General features: G+C 43.7%; 2 protein-coding genes across 3 annotated transcripts; both read left to right on the top strand.

Annotated features, from left to right (window-relative positions):
- The first annotated feature begins 1,512 nt into the window (after positions 1-1,512).
- Positions 1,513-7,832, top strand: LOC308664621 (uncharacterized protein). Of its 2 annotated transcripts, XM_081322025.1 has the most exons (4): positions 1,516-1,755; positions 1,974-2,081; positions 2,736-2,862; positions 3,176-7,832. In XM_081322025.1, the coding sequence occupies exons 3-4, from the start codon at positions 2,829-2,831 to the stop codon at positions 5,155-5,157; spliced, it is 2,016 nt and encodes a 671-aa protein (XP_081178151.1). In that variant the 5' UTR covers positions 1,516-1,755; positions 1,974-2,081; positions 2,736-2,828; the 3' UTR covers positions 5,158-7,832. The 2 variants fall into 2 exon arrangements, with proteins under 2 accessions (XP_081178150.1, XP_081178151.1); XM_081322024.1 differs by having other exon boundaries at positions 1,513-2,081.
- Positions 7,833-12,916: 5,084 nt separating this feature from the next.
- On the top strand, positions 12,917-18,826 carry LOC308662990 (zinc finger protein 202-like; the record flags this gene model as incomplete). The annotated part of the gene is made up of 5 exons (XM_081319133.1): positions 12,917-13,040; positions 13,416-13,753; positions 14,265-14,372; positions 15,840-15,966; positions 16,576-18,826. The coding sequence occupies 5 exons, from the start codon at positions 12,917-12,919 to the stop codon at positions 17,625-17,627; spliced, it is 1,749 nt and encodes a 582-aa protein (XP_081175259.1). The 3' UTR covers positions 17,628-18,826.
- Positions 18,827-22,522: the final 3,696 nt, after the last annotated feature.

Raw genomic sequence — 22,522 nt, 5'->3', positions numbered from 1 at the left:
AACAGAATGCACCATTAAATTGGGCAAAACCCAGAAGTTGACAAAATATTGGGGGGGGGAAACTTTGTATTCCAAATTAGTATACCCAGGAACGAAGGAATGTGGAGTGTTTGTCAAATGGCAAGAACTGCGGTGGGGGGGGGGAATTCTACCAAAGGACAGGGTCAATTGATCAGCTGGATAACCTTTCTACTCCAGAAAATAACAAGAGGAAAAATAAAAATAATTTTGAAATTTATAACACTAATAAACAAGATGTTACCAAAATAAATAGAAGGTGAAACAGAAATGATAAAAAAATCAGGTTTTGAGATTGAATAAACAGTAAAATACGTGGGTGTTAATCTGACAAATATGAACTTCATGTTGTTTCAAAATAATTACGTTAAGGTATGGGTTGAAATTGAAGATACGATAAAGAGGGAAAAGCTACAGTTGTTGGCGACAATTTCTATGATTAAGAAGAGAGATTTATCTTGAACATTATTTTTGTTCCAGACAAAACCTATTCTCTCAAGTGATGTAACAGTTAAAGCAGGGCTTTTCAAGCTTTTCACAGATTGTTCCGTTCGTCCTGCGCTGGAGCCAGAGACCAAGGAGAGCCCCAACTTTCAGCGGAGGCTCCCCAACTTTCCTGCAGAGCGCAGGACCCGGGCAGCAGCAAGCTGCCGATGAAGAGGGCGACGCCGAGATCATCAGTCCTTCCCCGCCCTTTGCAGGCATCGCCGCCCCAGCCTCCGTTTCCGCCGCCCTCCTTTCGGCAAACCCCGCCCCCCTCGGAAGAAGGGCAGCGACGTAGAGATTCCGGGAGGCCGGAAAAGGAAGGTCCCCTTTCATTCTCTTCTATCAGATCCCCTCTAGGAAGCACATATCTCTCGTTCTGGCTTCTTGTTGAGCAGGGGTCTTCAAACGTGCCTGTCTGAGGAATTCTGGGAGTTGAAGTCCAGAAGTCATTAAAGGGCCGACTTTGAAGACCGCTGTCTCCTCAGGCGGGTAAAGCCCGAGTGAGCGGAGAGCCATTTCTTCCCTCCTGCACACCGGAGAAGGGGCTGCGGAGGGGCTGAGGGACATTTCGGACTGCCCTCGAGCAGGAGACCCGAAGGGATCCCCAGGGATGGAGGCCGCCCTCAGCCCAGAGATCCACCGCCGGCGCTTCCGCGGTCTCGACGGCTGCCGCCAGGAGGCCGAGACGCCCCGGGAGCTTTGCAGCCGCCTTCACCGCCTGTGCCGCCAGTGGCTGCGGCCGGAGAGGAGCAGCAAAGGGGAGATGCTGGACCTGGTGGTGCTGGAGCAGCTGCTGGCCCTGCTGCCCGCGGAGATGGCGAGCTGGGTGAGGGAGTGCGGAGCCGAGAGCTGTTCGCAGGCGGTGGCCCTGGCCGAAGGCTTCCTCCTCAGCCAAGCTCAGCGGGAAGAGCCGGGAAAGGGGCAGGTGAGGAGGCGGGGGGGGGGCTTCATCCCGGGAGCTCCATGGGGGGGGAGAGAAAAGATTAGCGATCTAGCTATATCTGCAATAGGACTAAAATATGACTGCAGCCTTTTCTGGAATTACTCACATTTGAATAATTTTTTATTCCTGAGGTAAATGTTTCCTAATTTAACATTTCTCTTCCATTACAGCTCTGTGTCCTTTGTGATGTTATCCATTTATCTCATAATAATCAGTGTTTAGGTTCTGATCTGTGCTATCTGAATCTAGATAAGGGGAAGGAACTGGATTATGTGAATGGCCTCTGATACCCCTAGAATACGACAATAGTAAGAGAAACAAACTGATTAACACACCCTTACAGTTTATCTACTTAAAAACACAGCCTGCTGTTTTAACTCCCATTTACTCAGAAATATAAGTCACATGCAGAGTCCCTGAAGTGTCTCTGATTTCAGTTGGGGAAAGCAAAATGTAAGGAATGTGAACTATCATAGATATTGTCCTTTGAAAATGGATTATAAATCAGGTTGTTCTTCAAATGCAGGAGCTGTTCACAGGGGAGATTTCAACAGAGCTCTGGGGCAGAGTAGATCAATCCCGCTCTATTCAAGAGGTGATTTACAGGAGGACCCAATTCTGGCCACCTTGCCAGGTAGGTGCAGGTTTCTTCTGAGAACAGTAGCGTTCCAGCTCCATCCATTCAGGAGCTGTGTTTAATACCAAAAGCTGAGTCTATGTGGACTTGAACACAGTGTCCACCCACATTTGGCTTTCAAGATTGTGCTGGAAATTGAAATGCGACAATTCATAGGCAGGAACCTTTTGTTAGAAATGAAATTTAATTGTAGAAAGAATTTAATATTTCTTAATGCTATTAAGAAAAGTGCCTAAAATAGTTAGAAATGAAGCCCATGAATTGAAACTATAACAGTGGGAATAAACATACCTGAGAAGTGTTTATTTAGTTTATTAAATATTTATGCCACCTGTCTCCCTTGTAATGTGTCTGTAAGTATACCAAGAAAAATACAGCACATGAAGGATATGCCAGTAAGTCAACACTAAGTGGCTGTAACAATAAAACTGTTGTTCAACCTTGGCTATGTTCAATTCTGCAACCTGGAAGCAACTAAGCCGTGATTTGTTAAGGTGCAACTTCCCAGCCCCATGGACTATGTGGACAAGATGACATGAATCCATCCTGAATGTTCATTTGGCTCTTGCAACTCTGTGTTTTCCCTTGTGTGCATTGAGACAGAGAACTTTCAACTGTTTCCTGGGATAGTCTACTTTTTTCTCTTTCTAGAACACTGATCCCTTTGAGGAGGTGACTGTGGACTTCACAGATGAGGAATGGAGGCTGCTAGATTCTGGGCAGAAGGCCTTGTGCATAGAAGTCATGCAGGAGGTTACCGTCAATATGGCTGCTCTGGGTAAGGGCACACAGTTCAATTCGCTATAAGGTCGTGGCAGAAACATTCACCATAGAATTAAGAAAGATCCTAGATAGCCCATTGAAGTGACTGAACAGATTGACTGATTCAACACTAATGCTTTAATCTGTGTTTTAGATGACAACATTATTTCTATGTGATGAAGATTCTCCTATATAACAATTTGGAGATATCACATCCTGGCTAGCCAAATGGATTGTACTAAACTTGGAATGCAGATTGGTATGTTTTTGAGTGGGACCCTTCTAAATTTTAATCAGAATATTAATTTTCATTCCCCCCCCGCATGCAGATGATGTGTCTGTGAATGAGAACGACAAGGAGGCAATGTTATATCTACTCGAAATAGAGAAGAATAAAATAAAAGTGATCCTTTGCCATCAGAGGGACACCAAAATGCTAAGGAGAAAACAGCCACAAAATGGAAGGGAGAAGCCATCCACTTTTCTTGGTATTTGTGGCTTCCTATCCAAGCAAGATCAAAAAGAAATGAGAAAAGAAAAATACAGAAAAAAAGAAAACTTGAATTCAAATTACATAACTATGGCAGAAACCAGACTAAAAAAAACATGCATGCCTCTAAAAACTATGGAGAATAACTCCTTCGCTTCTACTTCAAAGAAACCAAATACCTCTGTAAAAACTGGGGGGGATTGCAGTCTGAGCAAAAAGAGGAAAGTCTGCATGAAATGTGGAAAGAGTTTCAGTAACAAATGTCATCTTATTTACCACCAAAGGATCCACACTGGGGAACGACCGTATAAATTCATGGAATGTGGAAAGACCTTTACCCAGAAAAAAGATCTTAATCGTCATGAAAGGATCCACACTGGGGACAGACCGTATAAATGCATGGAATGTGGAAAGAGTTTCATTAGCAACAGTCTTCTTAATTACCACCAAAAGAGCCACACTGGGGAGCGACCATATAAATGCATGGAATGTGGAAAGACCTTTACCCAGAAAGGACCTCTTATTCTTCATGAGAGGATCCACACTGGGCAGCGACCATATAAATGCATGGAATGTGGAAAGAGCTTTAACCAGAAAAGAGAACTTAATCGTCACGAAAGATTCCACACTAGGGACAGACCATATAAATGCATGGAATGTGGAAAGAGCTTTACCCAAAAAGGAGATCTTAATCTTCATGAGAGGATCCACACAGGGGAGAGACCGTATAAATGCATGGAATGTGGAAAGACCTTTATCCAGAAAGGACATCTTAAATGTCATGAAAGGATGCACACAAGGGAGAGACCGTATAAATGCATGGAATGTGGAAAGACCTTTACCCTGAAAGGACCTCTTATTCTTCATGAGAGGATCCACAGTGGGCAGCGACCATATAAATGCATGGAATGTGGAAAGACCTTTACCCAGAAAGGACATCTTAATCTTCATGAGAGGATCCACACAGGGGAGAGACCGTATAAATGCATGGAATGTGGAAAGACCTTTGCCCAGAAAGAATATCTTAAACATCATGAAAGGATCCACACAGGGGAGAGACCGTATACATGCATGGAATGTGGAAAGACCTTTACCCGGAAAGGAGATCTTAATCTTCATGAGAGGATCCACACAGGGGAGAGACCGTATACATGCATGGAATGTGGAAAGTCCTTTACCCGGAAAGGAGATCTTAATCTTCATGAGAGGATCCACACAGGGGAGAGACCGTATAAATGCATGGAATGTGGAAAGACCTTTACCAAGAAAGGAGCTCTTATTCTTCATGAGAGGACCCACACTGGGGAGCGACCATATAAATGCATGGAATGTGGAAAGACCTTTACCCGGAAAGAACTTCTTAAATGTCATGAAAGGATCCACACACGGGAGAGACCGTATAAATGCATGGAATGTGGAAAGACCTTTACCCAGAAAGGACATCTTAGACTTCATGAGAGGATCCACACTGGGGACAGACTGTATAAATGCATGGAATGTGGAAAGACCTTTACCCAGAAAGGACCTCTTATTCTTCATGAGAGGATCCACACTGGGGAGAGACCGTATAAATGCATGGAATGTGGAAAGACCTTTACCCAGAAAGGACCTCTTATTCTTCATGAGAGGATCCACACAGGGGAGAGACCCTATAAATGCATGGAATGTGGAAAGACCTTTACCCAGAAAGGAAAACTTAATCGTCATGAAAGGATCCACACAGGGGAGAGACCGTATAAATGCATGGAATGTGGAAAGACCTTTACCCAGAAACATCAGCTTAAATGTCACGAAAGGATCCACACTGGGGACAAGCTGTAGAAATGCACGGAATGTGGAAAGAGCTTCATTACCAAAAGTAGCACTGGGCTACTCAGCATGCTTCTCTTTTGCTCTCAAAGAGACTGGCTGAAAATGTCCCCCATCAAAAGGTGTTCTAGGGGCAACTCCTGAACTAGGCTGGCTAAATGAACTTTGGATTCCAAGGATCTGAGCCTTCTTCAGCTTGCATTTTATCCTCTGAAAAGGGAAAGGAGAGCTGTCATGCTGCAAAGGAGTATGAGCTGCAACCCCCTCCAGTTCAAAAACTGAATAACATTCCAGTGTTCCATGCTTGTTATTTTCCAACTGGAATAATCTGGATGCAGAAATGATCACTGAACAGTCAGTGGGAAAAGGACATCCGGAGAAGAGTTACAATCTCTATTCCTAACAATTTCAGTGATTCACCTAACAAGTGGGGCATGTAAAGTCATAAAATGGGACAATACTCATTTAACAAATTTCTCCATTAGCAACATCAATTTTGGGCTCAATTCTGGTTGTAGGTTGAAGACTGTCTACACACCCACTTACCACACTTTAAATAGAAAATTTGTGCTTCTTTCTCTGCCATTAATCTTTGCACTGTTCTATCCCCTTCTCTCCCTCTCCTTGTCTTAAAGAAGCTTCTCTTCTCCGTCTCTGTGTCCCGGTTTTTTTTTCTCTCTCTTTCGCTCCAAAACGTCCCTTTGTATCCTTTCCTCTCCCCCCCGTCCTCTTCTGTTTGGTGTAGTTGCAGCTGAGTCCTTTCCCTGAGGCAACTTCCAGAAGGGCCAATCAAATGGAGCCCCACTGGTGATCCTGGGCGCTCAGCAGTGCCCTGGCAACACCATAGCTCCAACTGACCCTCTCACAGGCCTGTGTTGTGTGCCACCAGTTCAGCTCATCCCCCGGCACACTTTTCCATTCCCCCCCCTTTTTTTTTTAACACGGCTTTTCAACCCACCGTACGTGTTATACCTGCCCACTGCCAAAGTACCACCAGTGGTACAAGTACAACAGGTTGAAAAGCACTAATTTAAAGAATGGCAGAAAAACATCAAAATATTATTTACTATTTTTATTTGCTGCCTGTCTCGCCACAAGGGGGCTCTGTGCTTACAAAGTTAAAAGCATTAAAAAAGTGTGTGTGGTCCTTACTCAGTGTGTGGTCTTCAATGGAACTGCATTTATATGGAGGGAAGTGTGTAGTGGGGTGCGCCAGGGCTGTGTTTTAGGCCCAGTGCTCTTCACAAGATAGGCTTAAGATATAGAAGGATCTTGACTGACTTGAACATTGGGCACTATCTAACAAAACGAAATTCAGTGGTGAAAAAAATAAGGTTCTACATTTAGGCAAGAAAAACCAAATGCACAGGTGTAGTATAGGTGGTATCTTGCTCAATAGTAATAACTGAAAGGGATCTCGGACTCCTAGTGGACCAGACATATCAAACTCCTGACGTCATTTGACGTTGTGTGACATATTGGAGCTTTTTCCCCATTGCCAGCCATGGGGTGGGCGCGGTTTCCTTGTGACGTGTCTGGCCAGCGGTTTGACACCCCTGTCGTGGATGATCCACTTAAATATGACACAGCAGTGCGCTACAGCTGCAAAAAAAACCCAACACACTGCTAGGCTTCATTAACAGAAGGATAGAATCAAGATCACATGAAGTACTAATACCACTTTACAATGCCTTAGTACAGACATGTCAAACACAAGGCCCGATCCTGCAACGCCCTGGCCGAGACATGCCCCCAGCAGTGGAGCCACTCTGGCTCCTCTGCCGAGCTGCTCTGGCACGCGGGCTCCTGGGCCACTCGCTGCCGAGGGCAAGAAAGTGGGCAAGCGGAGGCGCCCGGCTGGCCTGGCCCAGATCCTGGAAGAGGTAACTTGCATAAATTTAAAGAGTAGATCCCAGTATAGAGACTTCTGTGATGGTTGAACAACCCATGAGATAGTCCAAACATGACCTACTTTTATGTATCTGGGGTTTTTTCTGTGTAAAACTGAAGTTATTTTGCCAATATAGGTAGTCTTTGACTTATGACCACAATTGAGCCCAAAATTTCTGTTGCTAAGTGAGACCATTGTTAAATGAGTTTTTCCCCATTTTACGACCTTTTTTCCACAATTGTTAAAGTGGTTAAATTAGTAACACAGTTGTTAAGTGAATCTGGCTTCCCCATTGAGTTTGCCTGTCAGAAGGTTGCAAAAGGTGATTATGTGACCCTGGGACGCTGCAACTCTCCTAAATATGAGCCGGTTGCCACCTATCCAAATTTTGATCATATGGGTATAGGGATACTGTGATGGTCATAAGTGTGAAAACCATAGGTTTTTCAGTGCCATTGCAACTTTGAACAGTCACAAAATGAAATGGTGTAAGTCGAGGACTATCTGCAATTGACAAAGTCACCACCTTAACTTAGAATTAAAGTTCCACTTTTAAGGTTTATTGTGGGACACTAGAGGCAGGATCTGTATAATGTGTTTAGACATAATGATATTTCTTAGTCTTTAATCATTCGGATTTTTGAACCATGATTTATGAAGTAGCCTGATGGTCTACATGCAGCTAATTGCTCATTTGGTACTTCATGTATTAAATAATCCATCACTTCCCAGAGTGTATGAATCCGGACAGTATTTTATTCATGAAAATTAAATTAAAATCAAAACTTTGCTGGTATGATGCTACAAAACATTAAGTTAGCAAACATGGAAGCCAAGAGTCAGCTGCGCTGAGTGAGCAGCATTGAGCTGGCCACGCCCGCCCGGCAACACCCACTTGGCCATGCCCACCTGGCCACACCCACCTGCCCCGCCCCCGGGCAACCATAATGCTGATGTGGCCCTAAATGAAATTGAGTTTGACACCCCTGCCTTAGTAAGACCACACTTGGAATACTGCATCCAGTTTTGCTCACCACGATGTAAAAACGATGTTGAGAATCTAGAAAGAGTACAGAGAAGAGCAACAAAGTGATCATGCAATATTGGAATTCAACATTCTGGAGGCACAAGCAATAGAACACAGCCAAACTAGAGTCTTGGACTTTAAAAGAGCTATTTTCAATAAATTTAGAGAGACCATGGGAAGAATTCCATGGATGAGAATCCTAAAGGGGAAAACAACTCAAGAAGCTTGGGAAATTTTGAAAAGTGAGATAGTAAAGGCCCAGTCTAGTACAATACCAACAAAGAAGAAAAATAACAGCTCTCAAAAGAAACCAGCATGGCTGCATAAAGAACTCTCTGATAAATTGAAAGATAAAAAGGACAAGTATAAGAATTGGAAAGAGGGGCACATAACTAAGTCAGAATATCAGCAAATAGCCCGTGCCTGCAAAGATGAAGTGAGGAAAGCTAAGGCTCAAAATGAACTAAGGCTTGCGACCAAAGTCAAAAATAACAAAAAAAAAAAGCTTTCAACATATAAAAAACAAGAAAAAAGTTAAGGAAATGATTGGTCCATTAGTGGGGGAAAGTGGCAAGAAGGTGACAAGCAATAGGGAGAAAGCAGAACTATTTAATTCGTTTTTTGCATCTGTCTTTACACAAAGGGAAAAAACAGTCCAACCTACCCAAACCAGTGCCATAAAAAACAGAATAGAAACGCAAGTTAAGATAGGCAAGAAAATGGTAAGTGACGAGTTCAAATCACCAGGACCAGATGGATTACACCCCAAGGTTCTCAAGGAACTGGCAGATGTGATCTTAGAACCACTGAACTATATTTTTCAAAGATCCTGGAGCACTGGGGAACTACCAGAGGACTGGAAGAGAGCTGATGTAGTTCCCATCTTCAAAAAAGGGAAAAAAATAGATCCAGGAAACTACAGACCTATCAGCCTGACCTCAATACCTGGGAAGATTCTGGAAAAGATAATCAAACAACAAATCAGCGAGCACCATGATGCAAACAAAGTCATCACTAAAAGTCAACATGGGTTTGTCAAAAACAGATCATGCCAGACAAATCTTATTACATTCTTTGACCAAGTGACAAAATTAGTGGACCAGAGGAACGCTGTAGATATAATTTACTTGGACTTCAGTAAGGCATTTGATAAAAGTAGATCACAACCTACTACTTGATAAGATAGAAAAATGTGGGTTAGATAGCATTACCACCAGATGGATTCGTAGCTGGCTGACAGGCCGTACTCAGCGTGTGGTCCTCAATGGAACCGCATCTACATGGAAGGAAGTGTGTAGTGGGGTGCCCCAGGGCTCTGTTCTGGGCCCAGTGCTCTTCAATATCTTCATTAATGATTTGGATGAGGGGATAGATGGGGAACTCATCAAATTTGCAGACGACACCAAGCTGGCAGGAATAGCCAATACTCCAGAAGATAGGCTTAAGATACAGAAGGATCTGGACAGACTCGAACACTGGGCACTATCTAACAAAATGAAATTCAATGGTGAAAAAAGTAAGGTTATACATTTAGGCAGGAAAAATCAAATGCATAGGTATAGTATAGGTGGTACCTTGCTCAATAGTAGTAACTGTGAGAGGGACCTCGGAGTCTTAGTAGACAGTCACTTCAATATGAGCCAGCAGTGTGCTGCAGCTGCCAAAAAAGCCAACACAGTGCTAGGCTGCATTAACAGAGGGATAGAATCAAGATCAAGTGAAGTACTAATACCACTTTACAATGCTTTGGTAAGGCCACACCTGGAATACTGCATCCAGTTTTGGTCACCACGATGTAAAAAAGATGTCAAGACTCTAGAAAGGGTACAGAGAAGAGCAACAAAGATGATTAGGGGGCTGGAGGCTAAAACATATAGGGAACGGTTGCTGGAATTGGGTATGTGTAGTTTAATGAAGAGAAGGATGAGGGGTGACATGATAGCAGTGTTCCAATATCTCAGGGGCTACCACAAAGAAGAGGGAGTCAAGCTATTCTCCAAAGCACATGAAAGCAGGACAAGAAGCAACGGATGGAAACTAGTCAAGGAGAGAAGCAACCTAGAACTAAGGAGAAACTTCCTGACAGAACAATTAACCAGTGGAACAACCTGCCTCCAGAGGTGCTGAATGCTCCAACACTGGAGGTTTTTAAGAAGAGATTGGACAGCCATTTACCTGAAATGGTATAGGGTTTCCTGCCTGAGCAGGGGGTTGGACTAGATGACCTCCAAGGTCCCTTCCAACTTTATATTATTATTATTATTATTATTATTATTATTATTATTATTATTATTATTATTATTATTATTAGCCTGAAGGGTAAAACATATAGGGAATGGTTGCTGGAATTGGATTTGTCTAGTTTAATGAAGAGAAGGGCGAGGGGTGACATGATAGCAGTGTTCCAATATCTCAGGGGTTGCCGCAAAGAAGAGTCAAGCTATTCTCCAAAGCACCTGAGGGTGGGAGAAGAAGCAACAGATGGAAACTAATCAAAGAGAGATGCAACCTAGAACTAAGGAGAAACTAGCTGACAGTTTGAACAATTAACCAATGGAACAACCTGCCTCCAGAAGCTCTGAATGCTCCAACAATGGAAGTTTTTAGGAAGAGACTGGACAGCCAATTGTCTGAAATGGTATAGGGTTTCCTGCCTGAGCAGGGGGTTGGACTAGATGACCTCCAAAGTCATGGAATGTGGAAAGATCCTTTACCCAGAAAGGAAATCTTACTCTTCATGAGAGGATCCACACAGGGGAGAGACCGTATAAGTGTGGAAAGACCTTTACCCGGAAAGGAAATCTTAATCGCCACAAAAGGATCCACACTGGGGATAGGCTGTATAAATGCACGGAATGTGGAAAGAGTTTCATTAGAAACAGTCATCTTAATTATCATCAAAGGATTCACAGTGGGAAGTGACCATATAAGTGCATAGACTGGAAAAAGCTATACTGGAAAGCTCATCTCAATTGTCATAAAAGGATCCACACTGGGGATAGACCGCATAAATGCACAGTGTGTGGAAATAGTTTTACTTGGAAAACACAATTCTCATAAAGAGCATATAAGTCTATGGAGGGTAGAAAGAGCCTTGCTGAGGAGAGAGGCGATATTGGCCACCAAAGTATCCAGAGGGGAACCAGCCCACAAATGTATTCAGTTTGGGGGGGGAAAGCCTTTAATTACAGGTAGTTCTCGAATTACAACCACAATTTAGCTCAAAATTTCTCATTGAGACCTTTTTTAAGTGAATTTTGCCCCATTTCACTGCATTTCTTGACTATGTTGTTAAGTGAGTAACTGCAGTTGATAAATTAGTAATCTGGTTGTTAACTGAATCTGGATTCCCCATTGACTTTGCTTTTCAGAACATCACAAAAGAAAATCACATGATCTTGGGACACAGCAACAGGTTTTTGGTTACATCGAGTACAAACGTCAGGAAGCCATGTTTTACAGTAGAATGCAATATTATATTAGGTTGAATATAGTTACGGTGTCTCTAGTGCTTTCCTGCCTGTTCCCAAGTGCCCTATAATCATGTGATTAATCGCAACTTCTCGGCAGACTTTACCGAAAGTCAATGAAGAAGCCTGAAAGCAAGGAGTGATTTGTGGGGCCTGACTGAAAAAGGTCCACTCCAAAATCCAAACTAACCTTTTTCAACCGGCCTATTGAACACTGGGCTACTCAGCATGCTTCTCTTTTGCTTTCAGAGAGACTGGCTGAAAATGTCCCCCATCAAAAGGTGTTTCTAGGGGCAACTCCTGGACTAGGCTGGCTAAATGAACTTGGGATTCCAAGGATCTGAGCCTTCTTCAGCATAGCTCAAGAACTTTCCAGATTGTACAATGCTTGCTGTCCTTTTCCAACTGGAATAATCTGGATGCAGAAATGATCACTGAACAGCCAGTGGGAAAAGGACATCTGCAGGAGACTTACCATCGCTATTCCTATCTAAGAGATCTGCCTGTTCTTGATGTCTCCAAAGGCAACTCCAAGATATCTCCTTGGGAAGGCACCTTTTTATCTTTAAATATAGTCCCCTTTTGAAGAGGATAACTTGTACACACAAACACACAAACCCACAAAGAAAGGAGCAAAAATGGATAATAGGGGAATGCAGGTGATAGGCTGATATTTCAGCACCAAAATGGGAGTGACTAGGGCAATGATGGTGAACCTTTTAGAGACCAAGTGCCCAAACTACAACCCAAAACCCACTTATCAATTCTTGATAAATTGATTACGGGGCATCAAATGAGTATTGATTAATCAGATAGGTAAGAGTTTCTCCAAGATAATCTGCTCTTTCACGATTTCCAGAGGAGGAGTATTTAAACAGACATAAAAAACGAGGGAATCGGTGCCAGCTCGGTTAAACCGAAACCCTCGGTCTTCTAGGCTCACTTCTGCTCTAGCAACCCGGCAAACGAACCAGCGGGAGAAACGCTTTACGCCTAGAGAGCAAGTCTCGTCTCGAGGAAGGGAGCACAGAGGAGAGGAAGCTCTCTGCTCCAGCCATCCTGACAACCTCCAGGGCGAGGCAGAGGGCGAGGCTTCCCCTCGTTGGCAGCCCCGGATCCAACCTGCCTTCCCCTCCCGTCGCCCTCCCCGATTTCCATCCTGCGTCACTCTCTGCATCTGACGGAGGCGGCTGCACTCACGAAGCTCTCGTTTTGCAAGGAAAGGGGTCAGTGGGAAAAGGGGCTAACAGGCGCCTTCCGACGTTCAGCTCGCGATCCATCCGTCCTGCGCTGGACCCAGAGGCCAAGCAGAGCCCCAACTTCCAGAGGAGGCTCCCCGAGTTCCCTGCAGGGCGCAGGATCCGGGCAGGGTGAAAGGGGCCGATGAAGAGGGGCGACGCCGAGATCATTGCTTCTTTCATACCCTTTGCAGGCATCGCCGTCCCAGCCTCCGCTTCCGCCGCCTCCTTTCAGCGAAACTCACCCCACTCCGAAGAAGAGCACCGGCGTAGACACTCCGGGATACCGGAAAAAGAACGAACCCTTTCATTCTCATTTTACGTGATCCCCTCTAGGAAGCTTATATCTATCGTTCTCCCTCCTTCTCGAGCAGGGGTCTTCAAACCTGACCCTTTTGTCTTGTGGACTTCAACTCCCAGAAATCCTCAGACAGCGTGCCTTTGGTTGAGACACGTGAGGCCAGGAGCGCTCAGGAAATTGGCGGGAAAGATTTGCCGTTGCTCTCCTCAGGCGGGTAAAGCCCGAGTGAGCGGAGAGCCATTTCTTCCCTCCTGCACACCGGAGAAGGGGCTGCGGAGGGGCTGCGGAGGGGCTGAGGGACATTTGGGACTGCCTCGGGCTTCTTTTGGCTGCCCTCGAGCAGGAGACCCGAAGGGATCCCCAGGGATGGAGGCCGCCCTCAGCCCAGAGATCCACCGCCGGCGCTTCCGCGGTCTCGACGGCTGCCGCCAGGAGGCCGAGACGCCCCGGGAGCTTTGCAGCCGCCTGCACCGCCTGTGCCGGCAGTGGCTGCGGCCGGAGAGGAGCAGCAAAGGGGAGATGCTGGACCTGGTGGTGCTGGAGCAGCTGCTGGCCCTGCTGCCCGCGGAGATGGCGAGCTGGGTGAGGGAGTGCGGAGCCGAGAGCTGTTCGCAGGCGGTGGCCCTGGCCGAAGGCTTCCTCCTCAGCCAAGCCCAGCGGGAAGAGCCGGGAAAGGGGCAGGTGAGGAGGGGGGGGGTGGATTAGTCCTGGCAGCTCCTTTGGTGGGGGGCGGGTAAGGGGGAAGGATCAGAGTTTCATCTAGCTATGTCTGTAATAAAACAGATGAAAAATATGACTCTGCAGCCTTTTCTGAAATTCCTCACTTTTGAAGAATTAATTTTTTTTAGGCAAATGCTTCTATTTCCTAAATTAATTTTATCCACATATCTCATAATAATCAGTGTTTACTTTATGATCTGCTGTTACCTGAATCTAGGTAAGGGTAAGCAACTGGATGATTTACATTTAATAAACTAATTCCACAATAGTAAGACAAACAAATTTTATGTCCATAAAAACACAGCCTGCTGTTTTAACTCCCATTTACTCAGAAATTTAAGTCACATGCACAGTCTCTGAGGTGTGTCTGAATTCTGTTGGGGAAATTCAAGTAGGAAAGCAAAATTTATGGAATTGTCTAGATATTGTCCTCTGAAAATGGATTATAAATCAGGTTGTTCTTCAAATGCAGGAGCCGTTCACAGAGGAGATTTCAGCAGAGCTCTGGGTTAGAGGAGATCGATCCAGCTCTATTCAGGAGCAGTTTTTCAGGAGGACCCAATTCTGGTCACCTTGCCAGGTAGGTGCAGGTTTTATCTGAGAACAGTAGTGTTCCGGCTCCATCCGTTCAGGAGCTGTGTCTAATACCAAAAGCTGAGTCTGTGCACTTGAAAACACTGTCCACCCACATTTGGTTTTCAAGATTGTGCTGGAAATGCAAATGCAACAATTCATAGTCTGGAACCTTTTGTTAGAAATGAAATTTAATTGTAGAAAGAGTTTAATATTTCTTAATGCTATTAAGAAGAGTGCTGAAAATAGTTAGAAATGAAGCCCATGAATAGATGGGGAACTCATCAAATTTGCAGACGACACCAAGCTGGCAGGAATAGCCAATACTCCAGAAGATAGGCTTAAGATACAGAAGGATCTGGACAGACTCGAACACTGGGCACTATCTAACAAAATGAAATTCAATGGTGAAAAAAGTAAGGTTCTACATTTAGGCAGGAAAAATCAAATGCACAGGTATAGTATATGTGGTACCTTGCTCAATAGTAGTAACTGTGAGAGGGATCTCGGATTCTTAGAAGACAATCACTTCAATATGAGCCAGCAGTGTGCTGCAGCTGCCAAAAAAGCCAACACAGTGCTAGGCTGCATTAACAGAGGGATAGAATCAAGATAAAGTGAAGTACTAATACCACTTTACAATGCTTTGGTAAGGCCACACCTGGAATACTGCATCCAGTTTTGGTCACCACGATGTAAAAAAGATGTCGAGACTCTAGAAAGGGTACAGAGAAGAGCAACAAAGATGATTAGGGGGCTGGAGGCCAAAACATATAGGGAACGGTTGCTGGAATTGGGTATGTGTAGTTTAACGAAGAGAAGAGTGAGGGGTGACATGATAGCAGTGTTCCAATATCTCAGGGGCTACCACAAAGAAGAGGGAGTGAAGCTATTCTCCAAAGCACCTGAAAGCAGGACAAGAAGCAACAGATGGAAACTAGTCAAGGAGAGAAGCAACCTAGAACTAAGGAGAAACTTCCTGACAGTTAGAACAATTAACCAGTGGAACAACCTGCCTCCAGAGGTGGTGAATGCTCCAACACTGGAGGTTTTTAAGAAGAGATTGGACAGCTGTTTGCCTGAAATGGTATAAGGTTTCCTGCCTGAGCAGGGGGTTGGACTAGATGACCTCCAAGGTCCCTTCCAACTTAATAATAATAATAATAATAATAATAGAAACTATAACACTGGGAATAAACATACCTGAGAAGTGTTTATTTAGTTTATTAAATATTTATACCACGTGTCTCCCTTGTAATTGTAAGTATACCAAGAAAAATATAGCACATGAAGGATAAGCCAGTAAGTCAACACTAAGTGGCTGTAACAATAAAACTGTTGTTGAACGTTGGCTGTGTTCAATTCTACAACCTGGAAGCAGCTAAGCCGTGATTTGTTAAGGTGCAACTTCCCAGCCCCATGGAGAGAACTTTCAACTGTTTCCTCGAATTGTCTACTTTTTTTCTCTTTCTAGAACACTGATCCCTTTGAGGAGGTGACTGTGCACTTCACAGAGGAGGAGTGGAGGCTGCTAGATTGTGGGCAGAAGGCCTTGTGCATAGAAGTCATGCAGGAGGTTTCTATCAATATGGCTGCTCTGGGTAAGGCCAGGCTGTTCAATTTGCTATAAGGTCGTGGTAGAAACATTCACCTTACATTTGAGAGATATCCTAGATCACAGGTCTGCAACCCGCAGCTCCGGAGCCGCATGCGGCTCTTTCAGCAGTCTCCTGTGGCTCCCAGTCCTCTGCCATGTGCAGTCCCAAAAAAAAGTGGGACTAAAAAGGTTCAACCAATCAATTCAAATATGCAGGGCAGGTGCATATCTCGCCTTGGCACCACTCTTCAGTCAAACCCTGTTCTGCACATGCGTGCATCTATGCGCATGTGCACATATTTTTTTGCGGCTCCCAGTTTTTCCTTTTGTGAGGGAACCGGTTCCGACTGGCTCTTTCACTCTTTCATGTTGCTGACCCCTGTCCTAGATACTCCATGGAAGTGACTGAACAGATTGATTCAACACCAAAAATTTAATTTGTGTTTTAGATGAAAACATTATTTCCATAAAATCAAGTCTCCTATATAACAATTTTCAAGTATCACATCCTGGTTAGAGAAATGGATTGTACTACACCTGGAACGCAGATTGGCATGCTTTTAAGGGGTCCTTCTAAATATTACTCAAAATATTCTCATTTTTTCCCATGCAGATGATGTCTCTGTGAAGGACAACAAGGAGGCAAGGTTAAATCTACTTGAAATAGAGAAGAATAAAATAAAAGTGATCCTTGGCCATCAGAGGGACACCAAAATGCTAAGGAGAAAACAGCCACAAAATGGAAGGGAGAAGCCATCCACTTCTCTTGGTATTTGTGGCTTCCTATCCCAGCATGATCAGAAGGAAATGAGAAAAGAAAAGTATAGAAAAAGAGAAAACATGAATTTGAATTACATAACTATGGCAGAAACCAGACTAAAAAAAACATGCATGCCTCTAAAAACTATGAAGAATAACTCCTTCGCTTCTACTTCACCAAAGACACCAAATACCTCTGTAAAAATTGGGTGGGATTCCAGTCTGAGCAGAAAGAGGAAACTTTGCATGCAATGTGGAAAGAGTTTCAGTAACAAAAGTCATCTTATTTACCACCAAAGGATCCACACTGGGGAGAGACCATATAAATGCATGGAATGTGGAAAGACTTTTACCCGGAAAGGATATCTTAATTGTCACAACTGGATCCACACTCGGGAAAAACCGTATAAATGCATGGAATGTGGAAAGAGCTTTACCAGGAAGGGAGATCTTAATCGTCACAACTGGATCCACACTGGTGACAGACCGTATAAATGCATGGAATGTGAAAAGACCTATGCCCAGAAAGAAGATCTTAATCGTCACGAAAGGATCCACACTGGGGACAGACCGTATAAATGCATGGAATGTGGAAAGAGTTTCATTAGCAACAGTCTTCTTAATTACCACCAAAAGAGCCACACTGAGGAGCGACCATATAAATGTATGGAATGTGGAAAGACCTTTACCCAGAAAGGACCTCTTAATCTTCATGAGAGGATCCACACTGGGGACAGACCATATAAATGCATGGAATGTGGAAAGAGCTTTACCCGGAAAGGAGATCTTAATCGTCACGAAAGAATCCATACTGGGGACAGACCGTATAAATGCATGGAATGTGGAAAGAGCTTCATTAGCAACAGTCATCTTAATTGCCACCAAAGGACTTACAGTGTGAAGTGATCATATAAGTTCATAGACTGGAAGATGCTATACTTGGAAAGCTCATTTGAATTGTCATGAAAGGATCCACAGTGGGGATATTCCGCATTAATGCACAGAGTGTGGAAATAGCTATACTTGGAAAACATAATTCTCATAAAAGCATATAAATCCATGGAGGCTAGAAAGAGTCTTTCTGAGGCGAGAAGCGATACTGGCCTCCAAGGTATCTAGGGGAACAAGCCCACAAATGTCTTGAGTTGGGGGGGAGCCTTTATTCACTACAGGTAGTCTTTGATTTACAACTACAATTGAGCCTAAAATTTCTCTTAAGTGAGACATTTGTTAAGTGAATTTTGCTCCATTTTATGACATTTCTTTCGTATGTTGTTAAATGAATAATTGCAGTTGATAAGTTAGTAATCTGTTAAGTGAATCTGGATTCCCCATTGACTTTACTTGTCAGAACATCACAAAAGGGGATCACATGATCTTGGGACACAGAAACAGTCATGAATATAAACCAGTTGCCAAGCATCTTAATGCTGATCACATGATCATCAGGATATTGGAATGGCTGTTAAGTGTGAAAATTGTCATAAGTCACTTTTTTCAGTGGCGTCGTAACTTTGAAAGGTCACTAAATAAACTGTAAGTCAAGGACTTCCTGTTCAGCAGACATGTCAAACACAAGGCCTGCGGGTGAAATCCGGCTCGCTATGTGGTTATATTCAGCCCCTGGAAATGCCGAAAGACCGTCCCACAGTGCCTTAGCCTGGCCCAGGCTGACTGGGCGCTGATTTACAGGAAAAAACAAATGGATCCATGCATTCAGCTTTATTTGCAACAGTCAACTTATTATTCATCCAAGGATCTAGACATTGCAGGAAGTTTATTAAAGCATGGAAAGTGAAAAAAATCTCTGGTCACACAGGAGAAAAGCTATAAGCAATCGAATATCAAAATTGCTGAGGGCAGATCAGTGACCTTAGTTATAGGGTGATTTATTTCTTCTTTAGGCAAAGGTATTCACTCAGAAATAATTCATAGTAGGAAAAGAAATTCAAGCCTATTTCAACCTCCCGGACACCTTAGGGATGTAAGAAGCTCCAACTTTTGAGGAAGTGGCCAGAATTCCTTCTTTCTTCTCTCCCTTTCTTTCCTCTAATGCAGGAATTAACTGACTCCTTTCAGCTCATATTCTAACTATTCATTCTCATTGTAAATTAAATAAATAAATAAATAAATAAACCTTTATTGTCAAAGTACAACATGTGTACATTGAGATTAGCTGAGCCTCCCTCCATGCTCTCTCCCCCCAACACACAGTGACAACAAACCCTCCATCCTACCACACCATGTGAACCAACTACGCCACACACCGGCCTCCCAAGTCAATTCTGCATACGATTATGTCCCATTTAAAAGCCTAACAGCCCACAGATAAAAGCTATTTTTCAGCCTGTTGGTACGGCTGGCTATATTCCTATATCTCCTACCAGATGGTAGGAGAGTAAAGAGATACCGTCCAGGGTGTGAGTCATCCCTGAGAATTTTCCTCACTCTTCCAAGGCAACGAGCCCTGGCGATGTCATCCAGTGGTGTCAGGGAACAGCCCACAATGTCTTGTGCTGTGCTCACTACCCTCTGTAATACTTTTCTGTCCACGGCTGTCAGACCAGCATACCAAACCACAATACCATACGAGAGGACGCTCTCTATAGTAGACCGGTAAAAGAGGGTCATTAGCCGTTGTTCTACCCTGTTCTTCCGCAAGACCCTAAGAAAGTGAAGCCTCTGTTGGGCCTTTCTAGCCACCTGGGTTGTGTTAACTTTCCAGGTCAGATCTTCACAGAGGTAGACTCCCAGAAATTTAAAGGAGGAAACTCTCTACACAGGAAACCTTATTATATAGGAAACCTTATTAGAAAGTCTCACATGCCTTTGTTTCTCTTCTTTATAAACAAACAATGGAAAAGACTTCTGGAGAACATGGGTAGGGATGGGGTAATGGGAGAATGAGAAAGACTTTGCGAGGTGTGGGGAAAGCCTTAGGCTGAACAACTATTATCTAAAAGAACCTAGTCCCCACGAGGAGATTGTGAAGGTGTCGGGGCATTGGAAGAATTGTAAGAGAAAGTCCCTAATTTGTCAAAGAGTAAAAGGAGAGGATGGAAAAAATTCGTTCAGAATTGCAGGATTTTGTTTGGTAGCTTCACAGAAGAGATAGCACTAGTATAGGAAGAGAGACACAGTAATACAAATATACCTTCTCAAAGAAGCACACACAAAAAAACGCAGTCACAAATCTGCCCATATCTCAATTGGAGTATCCAATTTCTGTGATCATTTTAGAAATCTTGTATCATAACCTAAGTACTTAATAAGCACAAATGAATGCTCTTTTTCATGGAGAGAACATGTAAACCAAACCAGGTATTAGAAAGTTATTTTTCTTCTAGGCAGGCAAATATTTTAGGCAAAAAGAAGGAAGCAACCGTATTTATATTACAAGGCTATGAATTAGTGCAAAGAATAGACAAAATGTTACAAAAGTTATTAAATAAAATATGAATGTGTTTAGGTAAACCGAACTGTATGTGGCTCAGTGGGTTAGGACGCTGAGCTTGTCGATCAGAAGGTCGGCAGTTTGGCGGGTCGAATCCCGAGTGCCGCGTAACAGAGTGAGCGCCTGTTACTCGTCCCAGCTTCTGCCCACCTAGCAGTTCGAAAGCACGTAAAAATGCAAGTAGAAAAATAGGGACCACTATGGTGGGAAGGTAACAGCGTTCCGTGCGCCTTTGGCGTCTAGTCATGCCGGCCACATGACCACGGAGACGTCCTCGGACAAACGCTGGCTCTTCGGCTATGAAACGGAGATGAGCACCGGCCCCTAGAGTCGGAAACGACTAGCACGCATGTGCGGGGGAACCTTTACCTTTACCTTTACTTTAATGTTAGAAACTGAACAAGACCCCTCAATATTTTTGGTTACAAGGAGTACAAACGTCAGAAAGCCACATTTTACAGTAGAATGCAATATTATATTAGGTTGAATATAGTCGCGGTGTCTCTAGTGCTTTCCTGCCTGTTCCCAAGTGCCCTATAATGATGTCATTAATATTTGCAAGTTCTCTGCAGACTACCATAAGTCAATGAAGAAGCCTGCAAGGAAGGAGTGATTTGTGGGGCCTGACTGAAAAAGGTCCACTCCAAAATCCAAACTAACCTTTTTCAGCCGGCCTATTGAACACTGGGCTACTCAGCATGCTTCTCTTTTGCTTTCAGAGAGACTGGCTGAAAATGTCCCTGGGGCAATTCCTGGACTAGGCTGGCTAAATGAACTGGATTCCAAGGATCCAAGCCTTCAGCCTGCATTTTATTCTCTGAAGAGGGAAAGGAGAGCTGTCATGCTGCATAACCTGCAACCACCTCCAGCTGCAAAGCTCAAGAACATTCCAGAGTGTTCCATGCCTGCTCTTTTCCAGCTGGAATAATCTGGATGCAGAAATAATCACTGAACAGTCAGTGGGAAAAGGACATCCGGAGAAGACGTACCATCGCTATTGCTATGTAAGAGATCTGCATATTCTTTACGTCTCCAAAGGCAAATCCAAGATGCCACCTTGAGGAAGGCCCCTTTGTATCTTTAAATATAGTCCCCTCTGGAAGAAGATAACGTGTACACACAAAACCACAAAGACACAAAGAAAGGAGCAGAAATGGATACTAGGGGAATGCAGGTGAAAGTCTGGTATTTCTGCACCAAAATGGAACTGACTAGGGAGTCCCCGCACACACTTGCAGCCAAATTGCCTCTCCTCCAATTTCCACTGCAGCAGGCATATCTCACAGAAAGTTTTATCTCTTCAGCCCCTCCCTAACTATAATGCACCCCCAGTCCTCCCATTGATCCAGAACTTTCACTGTGTTCTTCTGCAGTCTTCTTAAAGTGCCCTAACCACTCTTACCGGCAACTCCTTCCACAGCTGGTATTTGGCGGAGTGGCCCCCTAAGGGACAGCTTGGACCCTCCTATAAATGGATCATTATGTTGAGACTTAATAGGCTCCAAAGCTGGAGTCAGGCAAACAGCAACACGATCCCACATGAAGTTTCGTCCAGTGAAAGAGCAAAGGATCAACAACTTAGGTGAAAGATCCATTCATTTCCAGCAGAACACTCACCAAAGTTTCTCAGGCTAGACAACCCTGTCAAAGCCATAAAACTCTCTTCTCATGTGATCTTCTGCACATTGCAGATTTGTGTGGACAATGATTTTTTCACTGTTGCCGCCAAGGGAAGCAGAATTGAATGAACTGAGTCCTACCCGTCAGGACATTTAAAAAGTTGAACAGCTTACCTCCAGAAGTTGTGGGTACTTCCACACTGGAGGTTTTTAAGAAGAGACTTGATTTGTATGAAATAGTAAAGAGTCTCCTGCTTGAGCAGGGGGCTGTACTAGAAGACCTTCAATGTCCCTTCTCGCTCTATTCTGATTGATTGATTGATTGATTGACTGACTGATTGATTGATTGATTGATTGATTGAATGGATGCATTTTCTCCCCAAATTACGAAAACTTCCAAAAGAATTAAATGTCCCCAAGGAGAAATTAAATTAGGCATCATAGGACTCTACAACAATGTTCTGTGTCAGTGGCAATTTAATTGGGGCAATTTCAGCCCCCTTTCCTAACAGGTATCAGTGATAAGAAAAACTAAAAAATTTATAGGAATGTTTTCTCCATCATAGAATGCATAGTACATTTTGAATAGAATTAATTATTTTTAGTTAATATTGCAAATATGTAGAGAAATTCAAGAATGGGATGACAGCAAGATAGTGGCTGAGCAGGGCTTACGTATCTCTTAAGAGAAAAATCGCAACTGCAATCTGGATATTTATGTAAAATAA

Source organism: Vipera berus, assembly GCF_964194415.1.
Source record: "Vipera berus genome assembly, chromosome: 2".
Lineage (NCBI taxonomy): Eukaryota > Metazoa > Chordata > Lepidosauria > Squamata > Viperidae > Vipera > Vipera berus.
Note: the sequence above shows the minus strand (reverse complement) of the source record. Positions and strands in the feature narration are given on the sequence as shown.